The sequence below is a fragment of the Pelodiscus sinensis genome, chromosome 22 (genome assembly GCF_049634645.1).
Source record: "Pelodiscus sinensis isolate JC-2024 chromosome 22, ASM4963464v1, whole genome shotgun sequence".
NCBI classification, from domain to species: domain Eukaryota; kingdom Metazoa; phylum Chordata; order Testudines; family Trionychidae; genus Pelodiscus; species Pelodiscus sinensis.
Genome location: NC_134732.1, coordinates 21,567,643 through 21,587,547, shown reverse-complemented (window position 1 = coordinate 21,587,547; position 19,905 = coordinate 21,567,643). Strand labels below are relative to the sequence as shown.

The following is a 19,905-nucleotide window of genomic DNA, read 5'->3' as shown; positions in this document are numbered from 1 at the left end:
ACTGATTAAGTTAACTAACCTTGATGAAAAATGGAAGGCCAGGCTTCACAAAGAGAGGTGTAGCAACCAAGTTCAGTTTATAGGGAGATAGTGCATATCTGACTCCAGCAAATTCACTTTCTTCACTAAGTCCACCTAACAAAAAAATTAATTTATTTTGAAAGTGTCTTTCAAGAATCCCATTTTCTTCTTCTGTCCTCAAATGCCTTATTTTGTTGTGCAACCCAAACCATTTATTATACTCATGTCTCAGTCACTGAACTGAAGGATCAAACTTTTACCAATATGAAATGAAAAGAAAAAAAAACATGGAACATTGTGCTGGTGATGTTATCCATTTTGGTAAGGGGGATTTCTGAACACAGAACATCTTGGATCAGGACTAGGGTTGTGAAGGTTTAATGGGTTAACCAGTAAGGCTAGAGTAGCTTCCCACCTCCTGTGGGCAGGGGACTTCTCCAGCCCCACAGGGGGCCCACTGCAGACGGGTTGCTCAGGATACCCTGGCCTTCCACAGGAAAGGGCTGTTCCAGCATCTTGGCCAAAGCAACCTCTGTATGCAGCAGGCCAGGACACCTCAAAGGCAAGGGCTGCTCTGACTGGGATGCCAGAGCAGCCTCTGCCTGCAGGTCACCATGGCCCACCGCAGGCAGGGACTGCCCTGGTTTCCCAGCTGGTTCAGCCCCTGCCTGCTGGGAGGGTGAGTATTCCAGACCAGGAGCAGGTGAGGGGGAGAGCTCACTCCAGCCCAGCTGGAGCAGCCTCCCTGCTCACCCCTCTTTAATTGATTAACTGGTTAAACAATATGTTTAACCAATTAGCCAATGAAACAGGATTTTACATCCCTACCAGGAACCATGTCTGAATTTTGTATGTTATTCAGATTTTCGCATAAATATGTTCAAATGAAGGACTAAAAAAAGAACAAACTCCCTACCTGTAGATTCCAGTACTGTTACAGCAATATACAGGTATGATCCGTCTAACTCTTCTAGGCTTTGGTAGCCTATTTCATTAACTGCACGTTTACTGTTAAAATCAACCTCTGTGACTCCATCAAATATCTGGTAATAAAACAAAGACAAACAAATTATGCTCTTGTGCATAGTTTAAAAATAATCTCCAAAAATATGGTGTACAGCATCTGTCTGAATAGGACTCAGGGGAAAGAGGAAGAACAGAGGGCAGGACCCAGTGGTGAGGGGAGGCTAAGGCCCCACCTTAGCACTCCACCAAGAGGCTGGTGCACATCTAATGGCCTGATCATCTTATCAACTTCCCTATCACAAAGTACAGTCCTTGCCACCACTGCCACGCTATACCTGCCCAAGGCGACTACACCCAGGTTAAAAAAAGGAGGGCATGGCCCTCCCATTTCAAAAAGTGTTGGGAGCCATGACCCCTTTGCCCTCTGTCACCAAGGTGTGAGGAGTCACCATGCCCTGCACCTTCTTCCACAGTCAGATGTGACTTTCCACCAGCGGGTAGAAGAGAAGGTTTATTGGTCAACAGAAACACAGTGTAAAACACATTTATCAGCACAGTAACAAGACACAATCCATCATGAGGAAAGGGAGCTCAGAGCAAAGGGCCCCATCTCCTCTCCTTTTACCCTAAGCCAGCGAGACTAACTGACATACTTAGAAGTCAATCCTAGCCCTGCAGCCACACCTGCCTCCAGTCTTTGTCCTGCTTCTCAGCCAAATAGTGTCACCTGGTCACACATCGCTCCCGGCCTAGGTTACAGAAAGCATCAGCCATTGTGAACGTGGGGAAGGCTACCACGTGGAAATTCCCACCACCATTTAGGCATTGGTGCAGTGCCCTGGGAAACGGAGGCGCACACACACACACGGGGTTACTAAAGGACAGTAGAAATCACATGCAATATATCAAGGGGAATAAAATCCCCATAATCCCCACTTCATCACACCCTCTCAGTCATGGAGCCTTTGTCTCGTGTAGAAATAGAGAGGCTATTTTTACCTCTGTATTTGGCATTAGTAAGACAATGATGGAATACTGTGTCCAGTTCTGATGCCCACAATTAAAGAAGGAAGCTGAAAAATTGGAGATGGTTCATAAAAGAATGATCAGAATAATTAAAGAATTAAAAAATATGCCTCAAAGAGCAGTGTATTTAACCTAACAAAGAGTACACTTAGAGGTGACCTAGTGTGACCTTGAATCTAATAAGGCTCTACTAAATTCAAGAGAAAGGTAAGATATAATCCAATGGGTGGAAGTCAAAACAAGATAAATTTGGCTGGATATAAGATGTATATTTTTAATGCTGAGAGTAATTAATTATTGAAACAACTTACCTACAGTCATGAGGGCTTCTCCATCACCAATAATTTATTAAATTATGACTGGTGTAAAACTGTGGGAGAATGGTGATTCCAAAGGACATTCACTAAATGTGGAGTTGTCTAGGTCATGTTCGAAGGTTAATATTTATCATAATTAATTCTGTTTTCAATGTCCTACATTTGCTTTTTAATCTTCACTGTAAAAATTATTTCATGGACATGGGCATTATTTGCTTAAATGGTCAATTGAGACAAACTGAAACTGCTTTCTGTCTGAGACACTGTCTGCTAAGTTTGAATCCAAAGTGAAGTTTTATGCCTCTGATAGGAGGGGTGTTAATGGATGTGTTGATTTTGAATAACTGACAACGGGAACCAGTGCACTAGCCTGCCAGCTCCAACTCCCATTCAATTCCATGGAAAAACTTCAATGGAAACTGTATTAAGCCTGAACTCAATAAACGTGTCTCAGCTCTTTCTTACCTCAGTTACATGCATTGCTCTTTTCATCATCCTTTTTACAGTTCCTTCAATTATTCCAAAACGCACATAAACATCTGCCCTGGTGACTCTCTTGTTATAAAAATACCTTGAGAACATTAAAACAAAAAAACTCTTTTAAATTTTTTATTGCAATGGATGCTGAAAAGATAAACATAAAATATCACAGATACTTATTTTTAATAAGCAGTCAGGGGAAAGAGATGATCTTATATCATTTCTGTCAAATCCTTACAAAACACTATTGGTAAGTACTGAAGGAAAGTGCAGCCACTCCTCTTCCACTGCAGAATAGGGATGTAAAATCCCATTTAATTGAGTTTAAAAATGTCTTTTTGCTCTCCTTTGTAACTAAGCTCTAGGCCCATGGTGGGGTTCCCCCACGCGTATATTATGTTATGACTTTTCCATCTAGTCATGCTTGCAACAGGAATATTGTGGTGATAATAAAAGTTTTTCTCTTTTCTTTTCTTTTCTTAACCTGGCATTGGTTAACTTTTGTGTCCTGGCTTGTACTTTAGGGGTGAGATTTCCCAAGGGATCTCTCCCCTGCAAGTCACCAGGGCCTGATGAAATGCATCCTAGAATATTCAAGAAGCTGATAGAGGAGGTATCTGAGCCTCTAGCTGTCATCTTTGGAAAATCATGGGAGACAGGAGAGATTCCAGAAGACTGGGAAAAGGCAAATATAGTGCCCATTTATAAAAAGGGAAATAAAAACAACCCAGGAAACTACAGACCAGTTAGTTTAACTTCTGTGCCAGGGAAGATAATGGAGCAAGTAATTAAGGAAATCATCTGTAAACACTTGATAGGGAACAGCCAGCATGGATTTTGTAAAGAACAAATCATGTCAAACCAATCTGATAGCTTTCTTTGATAGGATAACAAGTCTTGTGGATAAGGGGGAAGCAGTGGATGTGGTATACCTAGACTTTAGTAAGGCATTTGATACGGTCTCGCATAATATTCTTATCAACAAACGAGGCAAATACATCTTAGATGGGGCTACTATAAGGTGAGTGCATAACTGGCTGGATAACCGTTCTCGGAGAGTAGTTATTAATGGTTCACAATCCTGTTGGAAAGGTATATCAAGTGGGGTTCCGCAGGGATCTGTTTTGGGACCGGCTCTGTTCAATATCTTCATCAACTATTTAGATATTGGCATAGAGAGTACGCTTATTAAGTTTGCAGATGATACCAAGGGGTTGCGACTGCTCTGGAGGATAGGGTCATAATTCAAAATGATCTGGACAAATTGGAGAAATGGTCTGAGGTAAACAGGATGAAGTTTAATAAAGACAAATGAAAGTGCTCCACTTAGGAAGGAACAATCAGTTTCACACATACAGAATGGGAAGTGACTGTCTAGGAAGGAGTACGGCAGAAGGGGATCTAGGGATTATAGTGGACCACAAGCTGAATATGAGTCAGCAGTGTGATGCTGTTGCAAAAAAAGCAAACATAATTTTGGGATGCATTAACAGGTTTGTTGTGAGCAAGTCACGAGAAGTCATTCCTCCGCTCTACTCTGCGCTGGTTAGGCCTCAGTTGGAGTATTGTGTCTAGTTCTGGGCACTGCATTTCAAGAAAGATGTAGAGAAATTGGAGAGGGTCCAGAGAAGAGCAATGAGAATGATTAAAGGTCTAGAGAACATGACCTATGAAGGAATGCTGAAAGAACTGGGTTTGTTTAGTTTACAAAACAGAAGATTGAGAGGGGACATGATAGCAGTTTTCAGGTATCTAAAAGGGTGTCATAAGGAGGAGGGAGAAAACTTGTTCATCTTGGCCTCTGAGAATCGAACAAGTAGCAATGGGCTTAAACTGCGGCAAGGGAGGTTTAGGTTGGACATTAGGAAAAAGTTCCTAATTGTCAGAGTAGTCAAACACTGAAATAAATTGCCCAGAGAGGTTGTGGAATCTCCATCTGTGGAGATATTTAAGAGTAGGTTAGATAAATGTCTATCAGGGATGGTCTAGACAGTATTTGGTCCTGCCATGAGGGCAGGGGACTGGATTCGATGACCTCTCGAGGTCCCTTCCAATCCTAGTATTCTATGATTCTATGATTCTAAATCTAGGTTGTTAAGATTTGGGGGGAAATTTTATACCAAAGCCTGGTAAATAAGGTTTTGGGATACTTTTGCTGGATTCCACTTCTGCAACTATCATGCCAGAGTGGGGAAGGAGCCATGACAAGCACCATGGACATATTCATAAATATGAATCCAGCAGGTCATGCAGGCTTATATCCAGGTGGCCTGCTGCAACATCTGGGCTGATATTTTTAGAGCAATACATGAAACAGAGGTAGCAGATTATCTACCCAGGCAGGATGGCATGCTCCCTGCTGCAGAGTATACACAGAGATTGGGGGATACCTTCCGCTGAAGTGAAAAAAACAACCCTCCAAAATATTTAAAAGCAAGACCAAATTGCCTTACCTAGCTTTAATAGTAATCCTGAATTTCTCAAATTTCTCAGAACTAATTACATTCTTTTCTGGTTCTATGGAAATGGAAAAGCTTGGCATTGCTGAAAATTAAGCAGAAAGTTAAATATATCAACTTAATGTAATTTTAAGTATTAAACATGAAAATATATCATTGAAAATGGTCCAAAGACCCAAACATCTCTTTAAAAATACTTTAATTGCATACTTCAATGGACTGAAAAATAGCCTATTACTTCCATGCTTATTATCCAGAATTGAAAAACACAGGAATATATATTACCATATTCTTTGACTTCAAATTTTGCAACAGCAGAAGTTGTGAAAATCTTTTTGTACTTGGCTTCAATCCTCCAAACACCATACCTATACAAATTATGACATTTTAAAAGGCAAGAAATTAATTTTGTCATCCAATAATATAGTGTTTATGTTATTAATTCTAATTTGGAGCCTGCTCCAATAAATAATCTACAATTCTGAGTGTCTTTTGTGAGAGAAGCCTAGACAAAACTGCATATATTCTAGTGATGCAGGCAAACCTTGATTAGGTTTCTTTTTAAACAACTGCTACTGCCTGACTGCATACTTCTGGTTCCAAATGAGGCTTGTGAATGACTGGTTATTTCGTAACTCTTGTTTTTGTAACTCTGAGGTTTTAATGTACATAAAAGCACTGTCTGAGATCCTTAGAATCTATTTACCCAATCCAAATGATGTAAAACTAGTGTTACGAGAAATCCAGGACCTGACATGGAGGTGAATTCAGGTTTTTAAAATGACTGAAAATACTGTTCACTTTTTCTAGTGGAAAGAAAATCAGTTAAAACACTCTGCTATAAATCTCCTCTAATATCACTTTTCCCACTCAGTGTACTCGCAGCACCCCCTGCAGGAGTCAAAAAAAATGATGAGACATTTACTTTGAATTTTATTACTGAAAACATATTTCTATTCTTGCCACATAATATCTTTCTATCCCTAACACACACATAGAATATATAGGAAAAAGCAACCAAATTCCTGTTTAAATGTTCATATATTTACTTTCAATCTATAATTAGCACTAGTGTTTGCATGAATCTAGAAGTTCTTCCTCCTGGAAATCGTTAGGCCTTTGCCCTCATGCCTGATGCTAGAGTGGAAAGAAGTCTATAGTCTACCACTGTGCTTTAATTGCTGCTTTATCCATCAATATCTTCTCCTGCCACTTCTCCCTACTCCCTGTGGCATTTTTCATATATCAGAGGAACCAGAAAGTGAGTCTTGAATAAAAATGCCGAATGCAATGTTTTCTGCCATCATATACCGTAATTTAGTGAATATAACTTGCACTCGAATATACCCCGCACCCGAATATACCCCACGGTTTTTTCTATTTGAGTAAAAAAAATCTTGCATACCCCGCGCACGAATATAACCCATGGGGTATACAAGACTTTTCTGTGCTGGGGGTATATTTGCTGGAGGGTATATTTACGGTGCGGGGAAGAGGGGGCAGGGATTAGCCACTCACCACCCCAGGTTCCAGCGCAGCCGCCAGCCTCCAGGTGGGGGACCACTCATCCCACAGGTTCCTCCGATGCCACAGGAAAGGGCAGGGGAGCAGGAACCACCAGCCTCCGGGCGGGGGAGGGCTCACCGTACGGTTATTGCACAGCCGCAGGAAGGGCGGGGAAGCAGAACCCACCAGCCTCCGGATGCGGGAGCGCTCACCGCCTGATTTCTGTGCAGCCGCAAGAAGGGGCAGGGGGATGAGCGCTCCCCGTCCCGGAGGCTGGCGGCCAGGAACCGGGGGGATGAAAGAGAGCATCCAGGCAGTCTGGACTCTCTCTTTCAAAAAAGGACTGGTTGCATTCAATAACACCTTTTTTCGAAAGAGAACTTTCAAAAAAAGGCATTATTCCTTATAAAATGAGGTTTTCCACGGTCGAAAAAAGTGCCTCATTCTTTCGATGTAATTTTGAAAGAACGCAGCACCAGTCTAGACGCAAGTGAATTTTTTTTAGAAAAAAGCCACTTTAAAAAAAAACTGTTGTCTAGACACACCCTCTGCTTATGTTACAGCCAGTCACCCACATAATCTGTCTTGTCTATTTAGACAATAATATCTCATCGTGTCCTTGTATCCCATCTATCTGCAGCCATCTGTGGTCTCTTGTCTTATACTTAGATTGTAAACTCTTGTTCTCTGTACAGAGCCTACCACAAAGGGGATCCATGTTTTGGACTCTTGGGCACTACAGTAATTCAAATAATAAATAGTAACAGTCATAATAATGACTAAAAATTTCCAGTTCCATGTAACTCAAGTATCCTCCCTAACAGCAAAATGCAATTTCAAAGTCTTTGAGAAATGACATTAACAAGTAATGCTTAAAACAAGCATAAATCTACCTAGGATTAGAAGGAATCTTGAAGTCAGGAAAAGATACAATTCCAGTAAAGTCTTCCTCTTCTATAATATCCACTTTTACTCCTTCTGGATCCTTTCGACCAAAACAGAAAAACAAACAAAAGTTACAGACAGTGGAACATCACACTCATATGGCACATTTAGAGGAGAGTTAGTATTTAGTGATTTCAGTGGGAGCATGATCAGGCTCATTTCTTGTTTGGATTTTGTCCATTTCACAGAACAGAAAATAAATGTTTTTCTGAAACAATTTATATACTGAAACTGCATTTTAATTTCATAGACAAACTGGAAAGAATCCAAAGAAGAGCAAAAAAAAATTATTAAGAATCTAGAATGCATGAACTACGGGGGATGACTGAAAAAACCGGGTTTGTTTAATCTGGAAAATAGAAGAGTGAAAGGAGATATTAACAGTTTTCAAGAACATAAAAAGGTGATACAGTAAACTTCCGATAATCCGGCACCTTTAGGACCCAGGGGGTGCCGGATTATCAGATTTGCCGGACTATCGGAAGGGGGGACTATGAGGGGTCTGGGGTGGGGGGGGATGCAACCCCAGACCCTTCATAGCCCCCCCTTCCGATAGTTCGGCTCTGCCCCAGGCATCCCTGATTCAGCCGCTGCTGGTCAGTTTCAGCAGCGGCTGAATGGGGAAGGAGGGTGGGGACGCCTGTAGCAGATCAGCTGGAGTGCTACTGGGTTGGTCCGGTAGCGCCGACCCTTGGCACGGCGAGTCCAACCCGGCAGCACCCCAGCTGCTCTTGGGGACGCCTGGGGCAGAGCAGCTGGGGTGGTCCCGCAGCGCCACTCCTCGGCGCTACTGGACCAACCCGGCAGCACCCCAGCTGCTCTGCCCCAGGTGTCCCCAAGTCAGCCGCTGCTGATACTGATCAGCGGCTGACTCCAGGAAGCCTGAGGCAGAGATGCTCTGCCCTGGGCTTCCTGGAGTCAGCTGCTGGTCAGTTTCAGCAGCGGCTGAATCAGGAAGCCTGGGACAGAGCAGCTGGGGGGCTGCCGGGTTGGTCCCACAGCGCCGAAGAGCGGCGCTACTGGACCAACCCGGCAGCACCCCAGCTGCTCTACCCCAGGTGTCCCCAAGTCAGCCGCTGCTGAAACTGATCAGCGACTGACTCCAGGAAGCCCGAGGCAGAGTTGCTCTGCCCCCGGCTTCCTGGAGTCAGCCGCTGGTCAGTTTCAACAGCGGCTGAATCCAGATGTCTGGGACAGAGCAGCTGGGGTGCTGGCGGGTTGATCTGGTAGCGCCAACCCTTGGCGCTGCAAGACCAACCCGGCAGCGCCCCAGCTGCTCTGTCCCAGATGTACCCACGTCAGCCGCTGCTGAAACTGATCAGGGGCTGATTCCAGGAAGCCGGGGCAGAGCAGTTCTGCCTCGGGCTTCCTCGAGTCAGCCGCTGGTCAGTTTCAGCAGCGGCTGAATCGGGGACAGCTGGGGCGCTTTCGGGTTGGGTCCCACAGCCCCGAGGGGCAGCGCTACGGGACCTACCCAGCAGCACTCCAGTTGCTCTGCCCCCGGCTTCCCCGATTCAGCTGCTGGTCAGTTTTAGCAGCGGCTGAATCAGGGAAGCTGGGGGCAGAGCAGCTCCAATAGTCCGGCTGCCCGGAGCACTTCCAGGTTCCTGATGGTGCCGGACCATCAGGAGTGCCGGACCATCAGATGCCGGACCATCGGAGTTTTACTGTACAAGGAGAAAAACTGTTCTTAACTTCTGAGGATAAAACAAGAAACAATTGGCTTAATTGCAGTAAGAAGAGTTTAGATTGGAAATTGGAAAAGCTTTCTGTCAGCTGTGGAATCTCCATCATTGGAGATTTTTAAGAACAGGTTAAGATGTGTCAGGGGTGGACTAGATAATACTTAGTGACTAGTTGGCCTCTCAGGATATCTTCGAGACCTACAATTCTATGTGTTTAAATGTTTTCAGGATCATGTCCTGACTTTGAAATTTAATCCTCTGATGACATTTGTGATACAGGAGTTAAACCAGCAGTAAACTGTGAACTTGGAGTGACTAACTCACCAGAATTTGAAACTCTGTCAAAACATCTGACTGAGGCTCAAATAATTACATTAACTTAAAGGATATCACATAATGCTCAATATTATCACTGTTATATTTATATAGTAATGACAGTAAAGCAAATATTGAGATTATTGATTTCTTTGCATTTGAACAGAAAGAAATGGCAACACCAAAACCATTTTTATTCAAAGAAAGCTCTCCACAAATCCTTTCCTTAGAGCTAAAGAGGTAATTCAGTTTTTTTTTCTCCGAGGCTACTCTTGAGCTAAGACTGACAAGCTCTGTTCAACTGTGTAAAATCCAAATGTGTGAAGGACTGATTATTAAATTGCAATAACAATCTCCTGGGAAGCACTGTTAATTTTCTGAAATATGTACAGATCAATCATTTTCCATCCTATAGCAGAGTGGTTTACTAATGAACTGTGGTCTTTTTATGGTCTCCAAAATGCCAACATTAAATTAAATTGCAAAAGACTCACCACAAAAGTTAAGACAGTTTCTCTTCGGGCTGGCTTTAGTTCTTCATTCAAAGAATAAACCCTGACTTTCACTGTAAGAATTAATTCAGAATAAATTTCAAACAATAATCTATTTAAAAAAAACATAAGAATCAATACATATTTATTTCTAAAAATCTTTAGAATTCAAAGAATATTCTTGATTCTTGCATATGTAAGGGGACTGTTACCCCTTACTAAAACTCTGTGGGAGTTTTTTGGTTTACCAGCTTCAGAAGGGGAAGGGTTCATGAGACTGACAGACCCCAGAGACAATGGAAAGCAGTCAACACTCCAGCTCAGCCTGACTGACAGGTTGTAAGTGGGGATTGTTCTGGCTCTCTCTCTGAGCAAACAGGGAGCTGAAAGAGCAGAGCGAGCTGTGTGCAGGAGAGGTCCTGCAACGACAGAGATCTGAAAGAGGAGTACAAAAAGAAGTCCTGCAGCGACAGAACCAGACACAGACAGGCCAAGCAGTGCAGACCCTGTGTTGAGCAGCAGACTGGCAGTGCACAGAAAGCCAAAAGGAACAGAGAAGCAACACAAGAAGCTGGAACTGGCTAAGCAGCACAGCCTGCAGCTGGATGTGGTGAGCTACTGGGACCTGCAAAGTGTGGGGAAAGGCTCTGGACTGGGAGAGGGGTCAGGCCACTTAGAGACTGAGGCTGTGTGGTCACTGCCAGTGCAAGCGTGTCCAGCCTGCAGCCCCTTGCAGCACTTCCAGGGCTTCTAAGGAAGAGACTGTGAACTGTCCTTACACTCTGCAGACTGCTGTGTTGATGTCCCTGTGCTACAGAGCAGGGCTGTGTGTTCTCATTTAACCATTCTCATTGTTTCTTATTCTATTCTCTTTAATCAGTTGATGTTTAATAAATTGTATTTGCTTTGAACCTTATGAAGTGATCACTGGGCCAAGAAGGCCTGCAGTGTAAAGAGAGCACCTCGGAGTGGGGACACCCTAACTCCTGCCCCTAGTGACTACATGGTCAGGGATTAAGCCCCAGGAAACCTGGGCCCAGCCTTGTTGGGGTTTCAAGGGCTCTGCTACTCAGGAGAGTGGAGGGGGAGCCCTCAGGATCAGGGAGCCGTGGGGTAAAGGAAGTGGGAGCGGGGACTCAGATCCTTTCGCTGGTTCATTTCACCGGGGTGTATAGAAGCCAGGAAAGTTCCCCACAAGAGCGGGACCATTCCCCCGCTTACACATATCTGAAAACTTCCCCCATAGAAATACACTGAACCATTTATTCATGTTATCAACCTAGTCAGATTTTGCACTGACAACTGCTTCAGATTAAATCATCAAATCCATAAGTAAGTCTTAACTTCCATTATTCCAGCATTCCATTTTCCTGTGGGAGGAGAATGCTATGAACTCAATCTCGACAAATATAGCAATCCAATTCATTTTTTTCAACAAAATATTTCTTCAATAATATTTTTGAACATATTTTTGAACATATTCAGCAAAGATCTTTGTCTTGTCCTATGTGCCTCACTGTACTTCTGTGTTAAACACTTCATGGTAAATGTGGAGAGTAGGTCTGACGGAAAGAATTTTTCAAGAAATAATTAGTTTATAAAGTTCTAACACACTGCAAATCATATTTTGGATGTTTAAATAAAGTTTAATAGACTATATGATTAAATAGCAAGCAACTGATGAAAACCCAGCAATGGGGTTGAACATTTAAAGTAAATTTAAATCCTAATTCCGTGGCAACACAGACTTACTTTAAAGCTTTAAACCAAACAGAAGAAACTAGCAGTACTGTACCTGACTGATCAGGAGTATAAATGGGTTTGTCTGTCTGGATAAAGAGAAATCCATTTGTATGGGTAACTGGCATTTTTTTCTCTCTTGTAAAATGTGAAGAACTAGCTTCCAGATACACATACTGGATTGAACTTCTTGTTTCTGGCAAATCTTTGGGTTGAAGCTGCCAGGGATTGTGAAGGGAGAAAAAGAAACATTATTGATAAATATTAAAATAATTAAAATTAAAAAATTAAACAATGACTTTTCCCTGCATTTTTGTTGACAAGACTATCCGGATGATAATTAGCATGTTAGAGTTAATTATTTATTAAAATGTTCATCAGCTCCAGCATCAAGAAGGAATTTCTTCTCCATGTATCATGAGCATTACAGTAGGATTCACCTTTTTCTAAGACACTAATTACTGGACATTTACAGAGGTAAAATATGTGACTAGAAGGACCGACATACAATTACTGTATAATTCATTCAAGTTCCATTTCACCCAAAGGGTGAAATTCTGGTCCAATCAAAGTTAATGGGAGCTTTGCAATTGACTTCAACAGGGTCTTAATTTCAGCCCTAAGCTAGTCAGCGTGTTTCTTTAGATTGAGCACATAACTAATCGATCTTGTCCAGACCCATTGTTTCTCTTATTTAACGTGGGGGTTTTTTCCTTTCTCCTTTTTAAAGGTTAAAGTAGATAGATGCTTTAGTATTTCTAATATCATTAGTGTAATAAAAAATAAATACAGAATACATGTCTGGTCCATGGAAACAAAGAACATGTTTGGAAAACTAATGTGATCATTAGAATGGTAAATGGACCATCGGGAGATATGACCATAAACATTACAGATAATTAATACAATAAAGCAGTATAGTTTTGGAGCAATTATTCCTACACTAAAACTAATGTTTTAGATTAAAACCTGAACAGAACTTTTTTCTCGTTGATTTTTTTATCTTCCCATGCCCAGCCGTACCACTGGAAGAAAGGGAGTAAAAAAGGTCACTTTAAAAGGACAAACTATTTCATACTTCTTTTATTTTTGGCACCTGATTCTCCATTCTATGATACTAATTTTACACTTTCGTAGCTAAGGCTATCAAAAGAATTACACTAACACAAAATTGGTATTACAGCCTGGAAAATCAGGCCCTTTCTCTTTATAGTTAAAGAAACTGGATACTCATCAGAGGACAGTCAAACCAACCTATTTTTTCAGTCAAATGCAAGCATGAAAGAGGACAGGAAATGTTTTGAATACATACTGTTAAGGTTACAGAGCCTTGGAATTTGTTGGCCAAGGATAACTCAGTGCGGTCAGAAGCATAAGTAGTACGCTTATCTGGAAAACTTTTAATAGAAATGCTGACAGGAAATGCAGCCTCATATCCAAAAGCTTGAATCACCACTCTCTCAGAAGCCCCAACACGAAAGATCTTTGGTGCTGTAATGACATATCTATAAAGTAAAATAAAAAAAACCCAGACAATGGAAATGTCAGTTTCTCTTGTACTTACTATTTTCACTTAAAGATACATAGTCAAAACTGACAGGTTCCAGATTTGATCTACGACTATTTATATAGACATTTTCTATTTAAATATTTCCTGGATAGCAAAATAAATAAATAAATAAATTACAAAACAGGGATTCGACAAGAGATCCTTATTTATAAAGAGATATCATCTCCTTCAGTAGGTGCCTGGCTGGGAAGTTCAATATGCTTATACCGCAGCACACAGCTAACTCTTTGTAAAAAGTAACCTCTGACACAATTCCATAGTTCACCCTTGTTATCAAAGAAATCCTAATCCTTCTCTTCAGAAGATCTGGTAATTTCAGGCGATTCTATTAATTATAGATAGGAACAGAATTTCAAAGGCTGATCTCCTGATAAACAGTTTTTAAATGCAAATTATTTTTGTGATAGAGATTTCCTCAGTGCTTTTGAAAAAATGGATTATATACATGCCAAGCAAAATTATTCTGATTACAACTATCTTTGTTTCAGGTCAATATGTATTGAGATTTTTAAAATAAACTGGTAAAATAATAGATGCAAAAAAAACCCCAACAAACCCCAATATATCCAGCAGTATCTGGGTTCAATCCTGTAGATATGTAAACGTGAATTAAATTACAATGGAACTATTCAAGTGAAACAAATCTATTGTCTGCAGGACTAAAACCTGAGGCCCCAATCCTGCAAAAACTTACACACATGATTAACATTACTACTTTTGAGTACTTGTTGAAACAGTTCTTCAACGTGTGCATAAATGTTTGCACAATCATTACCTAAATTTGTCCTGTTCTTTTTAAACTGGAATGGGTATCTTTCCAGAGCAGCACATACAGCACTGAGTGTATGTAAGCCCACTAAGTCCATTTATGGAAAGTACTTCTGAGGTTTGTTGAACAAATATCCAGTGTGTGCCGTAATCATCTCCTTTGTTTTACATATCAAAAGCAGTTGGATTGACACTTTCTACATTTTTTTAAGTTATAAAAAGCCAAATAAGTGCTACAGTATATAATTTTTAAAACATATTTAAATAACTTCTTACAAATAAGAGTGCATAAAATATGTTTCCATCTATTTGAAACTAGGCAAACATTATCTTTAAATTATTTAAAATTTGCAACTCTCTGGGATCATTCTCCCCTCAACACAGGCAGAATCCACCAATGCACATGAAGAGATGAATATATCCCTTTGGGTTTGTGACTACAAATAGAGCCCAATTCTGCAGACATTTCTAAGGTAAAACTCCAACTCATATTAGCATTCTGGCTGAGCAAGGCCTGCAGAATCAGGCCCATATAAAGCCTTTATCATTGCATGATTGATGCTATCATCATCAAGCAAAAGTCCAATAAACACAGAATTTTACTTACGTTTGCTCCTGACTCAAACTTCTTCCACACAATGTCAAAATATAAATGAAGCTTAAAATATTCATGGTTGGCCCAAGCACGAAACAAAAGACACTAGTGAAACTTTGGTGAAAGGGTATTTGATGTCTGCTTCACTTGTATGTTTTGTAGTATCTGTATTTATCTAAAGATTAACCATTAACATCAGATCTCTGAAAATGCTGCTTTACTAAATTTGATCTTAGCCCTAAAAGGCCAAGAAGCAAACCTAGACTGTATCTAGATTACAAAGAAAAGTCGGGAAAAGATATGGGTTCTTTTTCCGCTTTTCTTCCAAAAGAGGCTTTTCTGACATTTGACCTGTCAACACTGGGCCAAATGTTGGGGGAAAAGCCTCTTTCGGAACATTCCTTCATCCTCGTAGAAGGAAGTTTACAGGGATGCCGAAAAAATGCGTCTGCTTTTCCGAAAATTTTTTTTGGAAAAGCAGATGCGTTCTTTGGACACGGGCATTCCTTGGACACACATTCCTTGGACACTGGCTCCTGCAGAGATCTAGTAATTTATTACCAATACCTTCTTTTGATTAACCCTGCCAATTTTCTTATTCTGCTGACCATTCCGAGAATATACCGAATGAATGGTGCATGTCACAATGGAGAAGATTTACAGGAAGAGTTCCTTATATTGAGCAATGAACTTTAATGGGATAAAGCAGTGTTTCTCAAAGTGGTCGATGGATCCACTCTGAGAAAGCTGCCAACGGAGCTGAAGAAGCGGGTTTTGCCCACGAAAGCTCATGATACCATCTAAGGTGCTTCTAGACTATTTGTTGTTTTTTAAGTTTTTCCAGTTACAGACTAACTTGGCTACCCTTCTGAAACTTTCTATCTGGTCACCCTGCACATGACAGATGCAAGAGCCCTAAGACAAAGTATTCCATCCATCTATATATAATAAAAATAGTAAGACATATATCTATGCTAACAATCCCAGACCACTGTCATCACCCTTACCCTACATCTAATTTGCATTCAATGATTTTATTAATTGTAATGAGTTCATAATCTAAGGGACTGCTGAGATGATTTATTTACTTTTATGGTTCTTCAAAAGTTAATTTGCCACCCATAACAACTCAAAATAAAATCCCAGAGTACCCCTGCGGACAAAAGTCAATATAACTACCCTCACACAATCTCACTAGCACACATAGTCACTCACTGCTGCACATACTCCTCATTCATTAGCTTCACAAAATGATACAAACCTCCCATCACAACTCCCTGAAGGCACTCAACACATATCTCTCAGAACTCCACGCATACAAATCAACACAACCACACGCAACAGGACCAGCACACTCAATAATCCCATGTGACAGTACACACCTCATTCACCACTTGCACAAATCAAAATGTGTCTCAGCACAACACATGTGCTCCCCTGGGTGTGCTCATACTTACTATAAAATCATAAATTTGACTCAGGGCTTTGCAACTCATCATTAATATCCTATAAATAGGGATACAGCTTGCAGTTGTGAATCCATGTGGGTGGCTATTTTAACCACTTATGATTCTTGTAGTGAGGCTGGCAGCTCATTCAAAAAATTATAACATCTGCTCCTCACTCCCCGCTAAGATTGGGTGAACAACAACGAAATCTAGGAAAACAGATATAGGGTACGTCTAGACTACATGCCTCTGGCGACAGAGGCATGTAGATTAGGCTACCCGACAGAGTAAAATGAAGCGGCGATTTAAATAATCGCCGCTTCATTTAAATTTACATGGCTGCCGCGTTGAGCCGACAAACAGCTGATCAGCTGTTTGTCGGCTCAGCGCGATAGTCTGGACGCTCCCCTGCGACATCAAAGGGAGTTGTCGACAACCCAGGTATGCCTCATCCCAGGAGGCATACCTGGGTTGTCGACAACTCCCTTTGATGTCGCAGGGGAGCGTCCAGACTATCGCGCTGAGCCGACAAACAGCTGATCAGCTGTTTGTCGGCTCAACGCGGCAGCCATGTAAATTTAAATGAAGCGGCGATTATTTAAATCGCCGCTTCATTTTACTCTGTCGGGTAGCCTAATCTACATGCCTCTGTCGCCAGAGGCATGTAGTCTAGACGTACCCATATTGTTATGAAATAGATGGCCTCTGCAGAAGCTGCTATAGGCTTGGAGATGGCATAAAATGCTAGTACCAGTGATGTGTTCAATATACAGTTTAATTCAATAATGACTCATTTTATGAATAAGCAATACCACTCAGCTTTAATTTCTAATAAATACTTTAAGGTTATGTCTACACACCAGTGTTATTTTGGAATAACTGACGTTAGTTATTCTGAAATAACAAAGTGTGTGTCTACACCACAAGCCATTATTTCAAAATAATGGCTAGCTGGAGGACTTCTTACTTCGACTTCTGTAACCCTTATTCTATGAGTAAGGAAAGTCAGAGGAAGAGTGTTCTTCCTTCAACTTCCTGCTGTGTAGACAGCACCAAAAGCTGAATTAAGCTATTTTATCTTAAGCTACGCAATTGACATAGTTCAAGTTGCGTAGCTTAATTCAATTTTAATCCTGCTGTGTAGACGTACCCTAAGTCTTGATTCCTCCCTAGACATTTTATCAAAATTTCAAGTACAAAAGGCAAAATACAGTTATTTGCAAAGTTAGAAATAACTTCACCAGCCAGGGATGGGAATCTAGATGATAAGAGCTCTCAGTTAATATTAAGAATTCCTTCCCAGATATCTGGTTGTTGGGTCTTGACAAGATGCTCAGGTCCAACTGACTGCCATTTTAGGGGTTGGGAAGGATTGACAGAGATTCTGAGAGGTTTTGATTTTCTCTATAACATGAAGCCTGGGTCACTTGCAGGTTTAAAACTAGTTTATAACAAGAAATATTTAAATCATGTTTTGAGGACTTCAGTACCTCAGTCAGAGGTTATGAGTCTGTTGTAAGAGTGGGTGGGTGATGTTCTATGGCCTGCGATGTGCAGGAGATCAGACTAGACTAGAGGATCATAATGGTTCCTTTTGGTCCTAAAGTCAATAAATCTAAGTTGTAAAGATGTCATAAATCTAAAGCTTCTAAACTAAGCATGAGGAAGAAAAATATTTATTTTAAATGGCTGTGGTAAAGACAGAACCTTTACCGGTACTTGCCAATCCATCTGTGTGTAATACTTGAGCAAACAAGTCTATAAAATAGTTAAACAAGATAAAAGTTGTGCAAGATTTTGCAAGTTTAAACAAATAGTTTAGCCAGCAGTTACAGGAAAATATGTTTACAATAAGTGTCTCTGATCAATGTAACATGAAATTATAAAAATACAACATACTATAATTACATTTGCCTCAACAAGAGTTACCCTAATAATGCTCGTGGGAGGTAACCATTAAGTGGAGATCATATATGAACTAAATATATTTTTAATCTATGTATTTTAGAAATCCGTCTGTCTATGAGTCCGTTTCTTCAAGAAGTCCTCCTAAATAAGATCCATGTGTATCTGTGCGTGCCATGAGCACCTTGGGGGGATATCCACACACTGCCTACACCGCAAGCACAGCTCAGGCAGCTCCCATTGGCCAATCTCTGACTAATGGGAACTACAAGATTGTGCTGGGGGTCAGGGCAGCACACAAACACCCCCCCCCCCCCCAGGAGTATGGAGCACACAGAGATGCACATGGCCCCCACGGCCAGTTTCTAGTCTGCCCAAGGCTCCTGTTGGGCCACGGAATAATGGTGGGCTGCGTCTGGTGGTGTGGAGGGCCAGATCAAGCCATAAAGACTAACAGATTTATTTGAGCATAAACTTTTGTGGCCAAAAACCCACTTCATCAAGGTATGAGTACTCATGCAAGTAAGGTGAGTAGGATTTGACTCTCAAGGCCTAATTTTCAAAAGTGCTGAGCACCTGCACTTCCCTTTGACTTCTGCTGGAGTTGTGGAGGCTTGTCACATCTAAAAGTCAGGCCCAATGGTCCCACAGACCTATAATGAACTCGGCAAGCATTTGGAAAATAGTTTCTTACTTCCATTGTTGCGGAGAAAATCTTGAATACATCAACTGAGTACACCCTAGAGCAGAGGCGGGGAACCTTTTTTGGCTCAGGGTCCACTGACTCACAGAAAAATCAGTCAGGGGCTGCACACAAATTAGAAGTGGAAAAAAACCTTCACTGTGGTCCCCAACTGAGAAGGACAAAGACTCTCCACATTCCCCTTGTACACTAGAACCTACAGGGGCCTAGCTAAGTAGATTTTGTGCGCTCCAGCCCCCAGGGAGGCAGCGGGGGACTGGAGACCAGCATGAGCTCCCCAATGTTGGGGGTAGGGGTCCAGAGCCTTGGGGGCTGGATCTAGGCAAGCCAAGGACTGCATCCGGCTCCTGGGCCTGAGGTTCTCCATCCCTGCCCTAGAGTCTCAGACACTAGGGGTATGTCTAGACTACAGGCAGTCCCCGGGTTACATGGATCCGACTTACATCGGATCCCTACTTACAAACGGGGTGAGGCAACCCCGTATTAGCTGCTTCCCCCCAGCAGACCAGGGAGACATGAAGCTAGCGCCTCCCCCCCCCCCCCCCCCCAGCAGACCAGGGAGACGCAGAGCCGCTTTTCTCAGCAGACACCTCAGCTTGAGAATAAAGGACTGAGGGAAGTGAGGTGTGGGAGAATAAAACTGAGCTCTGAAGAAATGTTTGGCTAGAGTTTCCCCTACAATATGTACCAGTTCCGACTTACATACAAATTCAACTTAAGAACAAACCTACAGTCCCTATCTTGTACGTAACCCGGGGACTGCCTGTACAGAGTTTTGTCGACAGAAGTTTTGTCGACAGATACTGTCGACAAAGTTTCTGTCGACAAAGAGCATCTAGACTACATCCAGGTCTGTCGACAAAGCAAGCCACTTTGTCGACATAACAGTGTGGACGCAAAGGACAGTGTAGATGCAATAATGCCTTCTATCGACAGAACTCTGTCGACAAAAGGCGTTATTCCTC

The 19,905-nt window shown here is 41.7% G+C and overlaps 1 protein-coding gene across 2 annotated transcripts in view; it reads right to left on the bottom strand.

The window, feature by feature from the left end:
- The window catches only part of C5 (complement C5), a 66,226-nt gene that overhangs the window by 40,811 nt on the left and 5,510 nt on the right, over positions 1-19,905 (bottom strand). The window contains exons 1-10 of one of the 2 annotated variants that reach the window (XM_006120776.4): positions 14,897-15,055; positions 13,264-13,456; positions 12,007-12,169; positions 10,215-10,285; positions 7,669-7,760; positions 5,555-5,637; positions 5,264-5,354; positions 2,796-2,901; positions 938-1,064; positions 20-135 (exon numbers count right to left, since the gene is read on the bottom strand). In XM_006120776.4, the coding sequence (XP_006120838.2) occupies positions 20-135; positions 938-1,064; positions 2,796-2,901; positions 5,264-5,354; positions 5,555-5,637; positions 7,669-7,760; positions 10,215-10,285; positions 12,007-12,169; positions 13,264-13,456; positions 14,897-14,961 (1,107 nt within the window). In that variant the 5' untranslated portion in view covers positions 14,962-15,055. Of the gene's footprint in view, positions 1-19; positions 136-937; positions 1,065-2,795; positions 2,902-5,263; positions 5,355-5,554; positions 5,638-7,668; positions 7,761-10,214; positions 10,286-12,006; positions 12,170-13,263; positions 13,457-14,896; positions 15,056-19,905 lie in introns of those variants that run through there. The other variant, XM_025183489.2, reaches the window with a different exon arrangement.